This window comes from Antedon mediterranea, chromosome 6, assembly GCF_964355755.1.
Source record: "Antedon mediterranea chromosome 6, ecAntMedi1.1, whole genome shotgun sequence".
Classification (NCBI taxonomy): Eukaryota; Metazoa; Echinodermata; class Crinoidea; order Comatulida; family Antedonidae; genus Antedon; species Antedon mediterranea.
The window spans coordinates 30,711,540-30,724,071 of NC_092675.1; the positions used below are offsets into that span (position 1 = coordinate 30,711,540).

The 12,532-nt window shown below is 35.5% G+C and overlaps 1 protein-coding gene across 3 annotated transcripts in view; it reads right to left on the reverse strand.

Moving 5' to 3' along the window:
- Positions 1-12,532, reverse strand: part of LOC140052043 (multiple PDZ domain protein-like) — a 54,014-nt gene that overhangs the window by 12,036 nt on the left and 29,446 nt on the right. For all 3 annotated transcript variants that reach the window (XM_072097422.1, XM_072097421.1, XM_072097420.1), the window contains 3 exons: positions 11,058-11,142; positions 6,861-6,972; positions 3,381-3,530 (listed from right to left, as the gene is read on the reverse strand). In XM_072097422.1, coding sequence (XP_071953523.1) covers positions 3,381-3,530; positions 6,861-6,972; positions 11,058-11,142 — 347 coding nt within the window. The remainder of the gene's footprint in view (positions 1-3,380; positions 3,531-6,860; positions 6,973-11,057; positions 11,143-12,532) is intronic.

Genomic DNA, 12,532 nt, shown 5'->3' on the forward strand with positions numbered 1-12,532 from the left:
TGGTATCCCTATGGAGCGAGTGAAACCAACCAACTAATGCATACAAACCCATCAATCGGCTAATTGCATATTAAAGACACACAAATGCATATATCTAATCTGTAGTACTAATGATTTGAACCCTGCTGATTCAACTAGAAGCAAAGCACTTATCTACTCTAACAATTAAGTCTTCTGTCAATTATACCTAAATGTAATTGTTGATGATTTTTAACTGTTATCATAACTAATTGATATTTAATGACTTAAGATGTGGGGGTTTTTAATTAAATGGTTGGCTAGATCAATTCAGTACTACATATCAAGTATATTGAGATTGTTGAGATTTTTTAAAATTAGACTGAAATAACAAATAAATATTAAAGAATATAAACCAGATTGTTTCTGCATGATGAATTGTCACTAGGAATACTATAATGAATATGAATGAGTTGGAATCCTACAAACACTAGAAAGATAGATAGATGATGAGAGAGTGGATGAAAGGTAGAGCGACTATTAAATTGGTTTTGCACACAATATGATTTATTATCATATTAACAGGACTTGATTGAACAAGTACATTATCTTGTTGATAATTAATTACGCACTAAGTAAATGTTTATCATAGTTTGTAGTTACATGAATTATTAATGTATTAGAATCTCATTCCTGTCACCAAAAGAGGTATTTCAACTGAAATAAGCACTACAAATACTACTAGCTCTAAACACATTCTCCTTGTTAACTAGGAGACTAAAAAAAAACCAAACCAGTAAGCAATAAATTACATTTCAAGTATAATAGAATACAGTATAATAGAATACAGTATAATAGAATACAGTATAATAGAATACAGTATAATAGAATACAGTATAATAGAATACAGTATAATAGAATACAGTATAACAGAATACAGTATTATAGAATACAGTATAAAAGAATACAGTATTATAGAATACAGTATAATAGAATACAGTATAATAGAATACAGTATAATAGAATACAGTATTATAGAATACAGTACTCCAACATAAAACTTACATATGGATGTTGAATTGAAGTTAGAAACAAATAGATGGGTCATAATGATGTAGAATGACCTCTATATGACCTTTCACATCACCATAGCGATAATTATATTATATACTATAGTATCTCTATGATCACCTAGCACAATCCAGAGTGTTCACACCGGGACACACACCAAAACAAATCGTTGCTACTTCAGTGTGTGTAGTAGTTTTTCTAAGTGATTTCTAGTTTTGAGATTACATAATTATTTCATTATTTCATTTACTGTTCTTGTTACTACTGCCTGTCATTAATGACTTGTATTTTCTAAATCATAATAAATACACACTTAATATGCATACAAACAAAACATTTTCGTTTAAAATATAAAACCATCTTTATATTTAAAAAACATATTTTGAATAATTTGAGAGATATAAACATATGAAAGTTTTTGTGCATTATCCAAATTGTAATGTTACATAAAACTAGAATCAATTGTTATATCAATCAAAGAAATGAATTCATAAAACGTTTATTTTTTTAGCTTTTCATTCAGAATAAATAATCTCTTAAAATGAAAATAGTATACAGAAATTGATTCCTTTATTGATATCATCAGCATTAAGGAGATAGCTGTTGACACGAGATAATGTTATGCTTCCAAACATTATATAACATTATGCTTCTTTCAGACATTATATAACATTATGCTTCTAGACATTATATTAACGCTATGTGCTATGATGATCAGGCAATATATAATAACTTGTGATGTATACATTTTATCCATCTCAAAATAATAAAATCAAAATTCACAAAATTGTAATATAAATGAGTTTTACTTTCAGAATTAGAACTGATAATAATTATTATTTCAGTACGTCATGCAAAGGCCTCACTGGGACTGACAGTAAAAACAAAATGGCTGCAAATAAAGAGTATGAGATAAAAAGATGAGTTTTTTAAGCTGCCTGAAATTTGCAATTGAAGTTGCCCGAGTCTCTATTAATTAATTAATTAAATGGAGGGGAGGGATAAAAACAATAGCATTTACAGAATATATTAATTACTTTATGGAATGCAAAGAAACATTAAATAGAGATAATAATTTTTCCATTCAATTCAAAGTGACATTTATTTACTTCAAAAAAGACAGTTAAAAAGATGTAGGTAAAAAAAAAAACCAGTAACAGTTGAAGAAGGCATGCAAATATATATATATATATTGACAATATACTTGTTTATGCTATGATTTTCTAATGCAATTAGACATACCAATGAGAAAAGATTTCTTTTGTAATAAATTAGACGATTTGCAGAGAGCAGGTCAAGTAGTGGATGCAGGTTATAGTGACTATGAAGTCAATTTAATTACCTAATGCAAGCTCTTCAATTCAATACACTATTGAAAGGCTTTACTAGCAGCCAAAGTGAATTTTTCATATAGCATTTACATCTGAGAAAACACTACAGTCAAATCTGATTATTTCTAGTAAATCTGTATTTCTGTTTTGATTTTTGTAAAGTAACAAATAAAGAGTATTTAAATTATCATCGCTTCAGTCAGTTAAAATTGAAACATGAGGCTAGCTGCATCTATTGTCACAAACAGGTTATTTGTTTGTTTGTGCATTTGTATTTATAAATTAAATTATTAAAAAAGTAACAATATTCACAAAAATGAAATAGAACACATTTTGTAATAAATAAGAAGAAGCATTAGTGTTTAAATAGCTTTTTATTTAGTGTTTTTGTCAAATAAGTTAAGCAATGTAATTAGTATTAATTATTTAATATTTTGACAACAAACGGATGTAGATGAAACTGATTGAATGAATTCAAATGCAAATTATCATTTTGTTTTTTTAATATGAATAGTCAATTTAATTTCTCATTATTTATCTCTCTTTGAAATGTCATTTGCAGACTATTAAATGCTTATGTCGTCTCCTTTTGTCAACAGCATGCTAATTAAGCTCTGTCTACACTATCAAACTTCATGTGACAAAAAAAAATGGGATGTGCCCATATTGACATGATGATGTCATATCACTACCATATTTGGGTATATCACTACCATATTTGGGTATATTACTACCATATTTGGGCATATCACTACCATATTTTGATAGTGTACTGTAGATAGAGCTTATGTTTACATGGATAAAGCATACACAAATCAATTCTCTGACGAACAAATTGAGATTAGGCTCATAGCCAGTAATGGCGCATGACTAAGTAGAGCAACAGCAGCCATATTGTTTTGGGTTTTGATTCGGCTTTGGTGCGTAAAATCTTTAGGTGAATTTATTCAAATCATTGCAGAGGAGAAATAAAGTAATTTGCATAAGCTACATAAAAGGTCAAAGTTAACAAACTCTTACCTGACTAGAAGGTGATGTGAGTGGATGTACAGCGAGCTGATTAATAGCATCTTCACAACGACAGATCACCATGGTAACCATTTGACCAGTCGTCTTTATTATAGCAGACGCATTTTGGTGACTACGTCCATATACCTGATTGCCATTGATCTGAAAAACCATGCAACTTTCTTTACCAAATAATCTAATAAACTGGTTTTGATTTGTTTGTAAAGTTTTTATTTAAATGTCACTTATTTTTTTCTGACATTTTCAACACACACAACAGATAAGCACAACACACACAACAGACAACACACAAAACGCACAACACAGACAGGCACAACATACACAATGCACAATACACACAACAGACAACACACATAACGCACAACACACACAACAGACAAGCACAACACACACAACAGAAAACACACAAAACGCACAACACACACAACAGAAAACACACAAAACGCACAACACAGACAGGCACAACACACACAATGCACAACACACACAACAGACAACACACATAACGCACAACACACACAACAGACAAGCACAACACACACAACAGAAAACACACAAAACGCACAACACACAGACAGGCACAACGCACAACACACAACAGACAACACGCACAACACACAAACAGACAAGCACAATGAACACAACACACATAACGCACAACACCCACGCACAAATAACACATGCACACACCAAATTCACAATAAATGCTTGTAAAATTTTAATAAGTATACTTTAGATTTCATCTTTCACGCCTACACAGTTACCTGTCACATGGGATGATCCATTTCAAGGCTCTTATGAAATTATGTTATAAGAAGTATCTATGCTAATTTAACTCTTATCTCAACGTTTAATATAGAGGTAATAATGAATGTTGCAGTCAGCATCAACATATTTCAATATACATTTATTTTCCACCATATTATATTTTTAACTGGAATGGTATGTTCAAACTATTATTGTCTACTAAATAAATATAAATGGTTGTTACAATTGTGTACATACACAATTTTATGAAATATTTATTTTGCAATAAAAATTGGTAAGATATTTGAGAGCACTTTCAAAGAAATTGTCAAGGAAATCCTCAGTTCCAAGCCCTCAACCTCCAGACTAGCCTGGCATTTATACCTCTAGACCATACAGCTTATGCTGATGGCTAGGGTTAAATCCAAGCCCTCAACCTCCAGACAACTAGCCTGGCATTCATACCTCTAGACCATAGAGCTTATGCTGATGGCTAGGGTTAAATCCAAGCCCTTTACCTTCAGACAACTAGCCTGGCATTTATACCTCTAGACCATAGAGCTTATGCTGATGGCTAGGGTTAAATCCAAGCCCTCAACCTCCAGACAACTAGCCTGGCATTCATACCTCTAGGCCATAGAGCTTATGCTGATGGCTAGGGTTAAATCCAAGCCCTCAACCTCCAGACAACTAGCCTGGCATTCATACCTCTAGACCATAGAGCTTATGCTGATGGCTAGGGTTAAATCCAAGCCCTTTACCTTCAGACAACTAGCCTGGCATTCATACCTCTAGACCATAGAGCTTATGCTGATGGCTAGGGTTAAATCCAAGCCCTCAACCTCCAGACAACTAGCCTGGCATTCATACCTCTAGACCATAGAGCTTATGCTGATGGCTAGGGTTAAATCCAAGCCCTTTACCTCCAGACAACTAGCCTGGCATTCATACCTCTAGACCATAGAGCTTATGCTGATGGCTAGGGTTAAATCCAAGCCCTCAACCTCCAGACAACTAGCCTGGCATTCATACCTCTAGACCATAGAGCTTATGCTGATGGCTAGGGTTAAATCCAAGCCCTCAACCTCCAGACAACTAGCCTGGCATTCATACCTCTAGACCATAGAGCTTATGCTGATGGCTAGGGTTAAATCCAAGCCCTTAACCTCCAGACAACTAGCCTGGCATTCATACCTCTAGACCATAGAGCTTATGCTGATGGCTAGGGTTAAATCCAAGCCCTTAACCTCCAGACAACTAGCCTGGCATTCATACCTCTAGACCATAGAGCTTATGCTGATGGCTAGGGTTAAATCCAAGCCCTTTACCTTCAGACAACTAGCCTGGCATTCATACCTCTAGACCATAGAGCTTATGCTGATGGCTAGGGTTAAATCCAAGCCCTTAACCTCCAGACAACTAGCCTGGCATTCATACCTCTAGACCATAGAGCTTATGCTGATGGCTAGGGTTAAATCCAAGCCCTTAACCTCCAGACAACTAGCCTGGCATTCATACCTCTAGACCATAGAGCTTATGCTGATGGCTATGGTTAAATCCAAGCCCTTTACCTCCAGACAACTAGCCTAGCATTCATACCTCTAGACCATAGAGCTTATGCTGATGGCTAGGGTTAAATCCAAGCCCTTAACCTCCAGACAACTAGCCTGGCATTCATACCTCTAGACCATAGAGCTTATGCTGATAGCTAGGGTTAAATCCAAGCCCTTTACCTCCAGACAACTAGCCTGGCATTCATACCTCTAGACCATAGAGCTTATGCTGATGGCTAGGGTTAAATCCAAGCCCTTTACCTTCAGACAACTAGCCTGGCATTCATACCTCTAGACCATAGAGCTTATGCTGATGGCTAGGGTTAAATCCAAGCCCTTAACCTCCAGACAACTAGCCTGGCATTCATACCTCTAGACCATAGAGCTTATGCTGATGGCTAGGGTTAAATCCAAGCCCTCAACCTCCAGACAACTAGCCTAGCATTCATACCTCTAGACCATAGAGCTTATGCTGATGGCTAGGGTTAAATCCAAGCCCTTTACCTTCAGACAACTAGCCTGGCATTCATACCTCTAGACCATAGAGCTTATGCTGATGGCTAGGGTTAAATCCAAGCCCTTAACCTCCAGACAACTAGCCTGGCATTCATACCTCTAGACCATAGAGCTTATGCTGATGGCTAGGGTTAAATCCAAGCCCTTTACCTTCAGACAACTAGCCTGGCATTCATACCTCTAGACCATAGAGCTTATGCTGATGGCTAGGGTTAAATCCAAGCCCTTTACCTTCAGACAACTACCCTGGCATTCATACCTCTAGACCATAGAGCTTATGCTGATGGCTAGGGTTAAATCCAAGCCCTCAACCTCCAGACAACTAGCCTGGCATTCATACCTCTAGACCATAGAGCTTATGCTGATGGCTAGGGTTAAATCCAAGCCCTCAACCTCCAGACAACTAGCCTGGCATTCATACCTCTAGACCATAGAGCTTATGCTGATGGCTAGGGTTAAATCCAAGCCCTTTACCTTCAGACAACTAGCCTGGCATTCATACCTCTAGACCATAGAGCTTATGCTGATGGCTAGGGTTAAATCCAAGCCCTTTACCTTCAGACAACTAGCCTGGCATTCATACCTCTAAACCACATTGCTTGCACTGATGGCTAGGGTTAAATTCAAGCCCAATAAAATGTTTAAATCAACATACTTCCAGAATTTCATCTGCAATGTGTAACCTTCCATCATCAGCAGCCGACCCATCAGAATCTATTCCTACTACAAAGACACTCAGCTTTGACTTGTCTCTGTTGCCTGCAAGACTGATAATTAACACATTTAATTATTAAAATAAGATAAAACTCAATCAATATGGATATATTTATTTATTGTCAAATAATAATTTATTTATTGATGAAATAGGGCACAAATGAAAAATTAAACATGACATACAATTATGATGATTATACTAAATAAGTGATGAAACGGGCATGTTAAATACACATTGTTTTCGGTTGACCGAGAAGAACAAAAAAATGTGATGTGCCCATATATGGACATGATGATGTCATATCACTATTTATGCATTATCACTACCATATTGGGTACATCGTATATACATCATTAAGCATATTTTGTGGAATGGTTGAGAAACAATTAACATGAATAAAAAAAAAATAAGACTGTAATTTATCGGTGATTGAGTAGTTTATGCTCCAAGTTATTGATTTATTAATACCAAATTTAGCAAGGCGTTGAACACGTACTGTAAATCAAGAAACGATTGAACCTTGAAAAGTAATTCTGAATAAATAAAGTAATGAAATTAAAACACATTTTCATTTCATTCGACGACTAAGTAGTTTTTCATGCTTGAGTGATTTCAAGTTAAGTTACCGCAACATATTAAACAATCCATTTAATTAAAAAATGTTTTAAGCAATTTAAATTTGCTCTACCTTAAACTAATTCCACAATTAATTGAAGACAAATAAATTAGCATGTACTTTTATTCTGTGTTAATTATGTTTGAGTACCAGTATTGTAACCATTTAGGTATATTTATTCATAAAAAGACATCAAAATACAACGGCAGCCAAAAGGCTGAAAAGTAGTATTTTACAAAATTTGATAAAAATATATAAATACATTATGTATAAAAGGTAAAACTAGTTTAAAAAAAAAAAAAAATAATAATAATTTACCACATTAAAATTGGTCCACCTGTAAGTTAAAATAGTGCCAGCCTATTCAATATTCATCATTAATGAGTCGGACTAAAAAAGGGACTGGTGAAGATCTAAATCTTTCTGTACGACCAAACGGGATTTTGAGTAGAGGCTTACTCGCAGACCTCAGGGTTCTGCTAATGTCACGAACAGGTGGAAGAATGCTTCTAAATGTATCGGACTTTATTATTCCTTTACCAAATTTCAGTAAGAGTTGGACTCTTCTGTTAACTAGCGATGGAAGGTCTGACAATTTAAGAGCAGACTCGTAGGATACATAGTTCATGCCATAAATGATTTGTAGAGCTCTTTTTTGAACTCTTTCTATTGACTTAGTTTGGTCTTTCGTAATTGAACTGTGCCACACAGGGCATGCATATTCAACTAAAGGACGTATATAGCAAGTATATTCTTGTAGTAAATCTTTACAAGGCGCCTTGGCTTTCTTAAGTATAATCAAAGTGTACAAACGTCGACATGCTTTAGCAACGATATCATGAATATGCATCTCCCATTTAAGGTTATCCTGCAAGGTGACACCAAGCAGTTTAATGTGATTTACACATTTAAGATCATGGCCATTTAGATTGAAACTGGGAGGAGGACAGTCGGACTTTAGGAAGGAAATACGCATCACATTGCACTTGGATGGCTTGGGGAGGACTCTATTTATCAAACACCAATCATCAAGTTGATTTAAAGTGTCCTGCAACAATTGGCTATCACTACTTCTAACTACTTCACTAAGAGTGAGGTCGTCCACATATTTCCACCGCCTGTCAGTTCCCTCAGCAACATCATTGACTAATACCAAAAAGAGAAGGGGACCCAACTTCGTGCCCTGGGGCACCCCACAAGTAATATTAGAATTTGAAGAGGTGGCTCCCTTAACTTTGGTATTGCATGTGCGATTTAAGAGGAAACTACAAACGGTAGGAAGAATGGACGGCCTCACTCCTATGGATATTAATTTATTTATGACAACATTATGATCCACACGATCGAAAGCCTTCGTAAAGTCTACAGCACATAAGTTTAAATATTTGCTACCCCCCTCCAGGTCAGATACAACAGAATTTATCAAGTCTACGAGGTAGTGTGAAGTTGACGAGCCTCTACGACAACCAAATTGCTTACTATCTAAAGAATCTTTTATATCATTAGTTACCCACTCCGCTAAAAAGCTTTCAAATATCCGAGAAAAAATGGGTGTTAGGGATATAGGCCGAAGGTCATTACAATTATTAGCATCTGGAACCTTAGGAACTGGTATTATAGTAGCCTTTTTCCATTGTTCAGGAAAATTACCTTCATTTAAAGAAGAATTAAAAATGTCCGCTAATGGATAAGAGAGTTCAAATGAGAATTCCTTAATTAATCTGATCGGTAGATCTTCTGGGTGTCCTGCTTTTTGTATGTTTAACTTATCGATTGCAGATTTCACTTGTCCTGGGTAGATAACGGGTGGGGGTTCCGATGCTGGTAAGTAACTTGGTAGTTTTGTAATGTCAAGTGTTGGTTAATTACTGTAACTGTAACTGACATACACAGTACTGTCTTAGTGTAATATTTATTTGTTCAAGGAGACAATCTTGTTGGCACACTGTGTACTACAGCACACTGTGTAATACAGCACACTGTGTAGTACAGCACACTGTGTAGTACAGCACACTGTGTAGTACAGCACACTGTGTAGTACAGCACACTGTGTAGTACAGCACACTGTGTAGTACAGCACACTGTGTAGTACAGCACACTGTGTAGTACAGCACACTGTGTAGTACAGCACACTGTGTAGTACAGCACACTGTGTAGTACAGCACACTGTGTAGTACAGCACACTGTGTAGTACAGCACACTGTGTAGTACAGCACACTGTGTACTACAGCACACTGTGTAGTACAGCACACTGTGTAATACAGCACACTGTGTAGTACAGCACACTGTGTAGTACAGCATACTGTGTAGTACAGCACACTGTGTAATACAGCACACTGTGTAGTACAGCACACTGTGTAGTACAGCACACTGTGTACTACAGCACACTGTGTAGTACAGCACACTGTGTAATACAGCACACTGTGTAGTACAGCACACTGTGTAGTACAGCATACTGTGTAGTACAGCACACTGTGTAGTACAGCACACTGTGTAGTAGCATACTATAGTACTATTATAGTACAGCATACTGTAGTACAGCACACTGTGTAGTAGCGTACTGTAGTACAGCACACTGTGTAGTAACGTACTGTAGTACAGCACACTGTGTAGTAACGTACTGTAGTACAGCACACTGTGTAGTAGCGTACTGTAGTACAGCACACTGTGTAGTAACGTACTGTAGTACAGCACACTGTGTAGTAACGTACTGTAGTACAGCACACTGTGTAGTAACGTACTGTAGTACAGCACACTGTGTAGTAACGTACTGTAGTACAGCACACTGTGTAGTAGCGTACTGTAGTACAGCACACTGTGTAGTAACGTACTGTAGTACAGCACACTGTGTAGTAGCGTACTGTAGTACAGCACACTGTGTAGTAACGTACTGTAGTACAGCACACTGTGTAGTAACGTACTGTAGTACAGCACACTGAGTAGTAGCGTACTGTAGTACAGCACACTGTGTAGTAACGTACTGTAGTACAGCACACTGTGTAGTAACGTACTGTAGTACAGCACACTGAGTAGTAGCGTACTGTAGTACAGCACACTGAGTAGTAGCGTACTGTAGTACTGTAGCACAGACTACTGTAACACAGTGTTTGCCTTTTGTTAGGCTTTCTCAGTGATGGTTGCTCTGCCTTGTTTTTGGCCTAGCTTTTTGTGATGGGTTTCAATTTAATTTGTTTAGCTAGATAGCCACATCACTGTAGTACAGCATACTGTAGTACAGCATACTGTAGTGTATTATACTGTAGTACAGCATACTGTAGTACAGCATACTGTAGTGTAGCATACTGTAGTGTATTATACTGTAGTAGAATACTGTAGTGTAGCATAATTAAGGTATACAGTGAAAATACAAAAATAGTGAAAACACAAAAATAGTAATAGATGTTCATCTGCAGTACTCCACACTTAATTTCTGCATTATGTCCAGCCAAAAGGGTCTACTAATTAATTAGTTTGATATATGATAATATAAAACAAGGTGAGGTGATATATGGCCAATTTACCTGACTCCAAGCCCCATAGCACCCTTCTGCAGGTCAATGATATGAATCTCGCCATCAAGATCATTATACTTTTGGCACATCTTCTCTGGAAAAAAAATAAAAAGAAAGAATCAATCATGATTTTAGAAAAAAAATATTTCAAATAGTTCAAAAATTACAAAATGTTAAAACAGAAAGTAATTTAAAATGCTAAATTTTATACAATAACAACTGCCTTTGCCAAAGCATACATTTGTATATTAAATTTTGGCAAATGTACAAATAGCAGTAATCAATGGATGGTTAACATGTGTGCATGTAAAATAGAACTAAACACAGGTTAGTGTGCATGTAACTCTTTGTGTCAACATGCACGTCCAGATTATTAAGGCCGATTGTGGCTGTAATGGTCAAGTTGATTATATGGAAATGAAACATTGTATTTGTCCATCGTATTATTTTATCCATTGCATATTATCCATTGTATTATTTTATCCATCGCATTATTTTATCCATTGCATTATTTTATCCATTGCATATTATCCATTGCATTATTTTATCCATTGCATTATTTTATCCATTGTATTATTTTATCCATTGCATTATTTTATCCATTGCATTATTTTATCCATTGCATTATTTTATCCATTGCATTATTTTATCCATTGCATATTATCCATTGCATTATTTTATCCATTGTATTATTTTATCCATTGCATTATTTTATCCATTGTATTATTTTATCCATTGCATATTATCCATTGCATTATTTTATCCATTGTATTATTTTATCCATTGCATTATTTTATCCATTGCATTATTTTATCCATTGCATTATTTTATCCATTGCATAATATTATCCATATTCAGGAAAAGAACTTGGATATGAAACACATTATTTATTATTCAGTACAACTGGTATAAAATCAGCTACCTCTGTATCAATGACCCATCACTAATTTCACGTATAACATATTTTAGAAAAAAAAAACACATTTTGAAATATTTAAACTTGACTAATTTTATGCTACCATAATTATTTTAGGAAAAAATTTAATTTGTATATTTTTATTCTTACTGGTTGTTGTTTTTCTTATTAAATGGTATGAGTATACAAATGACCCAAAGAGACACCCAAAGAGACACCCAAAGAGACACCCAGAAGAGACACCCAGAAGAGACACCCAGAAGAGACACCCAGAAGAGACACCCAGAAGAGACACCCAAAGAGACACCCAGAAGAGACACCCAGGGTGTTATCCACTTGCAAATCAATGCAAATTAACTGCTGAATATAACAACTCATCTTTACAATCTTAATACAACAAATTCCACAAATTAAATTGTAATCTAACTAGAAAAAATAACAGTTAATAAATTCCACCTACCTAGTGATAAAAAGCACTTAAATATAATGCATTTGAATCAATTGGTTTACCTGGGAAACTTGTAGGTGCCATCATACTACACAAATATATTGACACATTTCGAGAAAA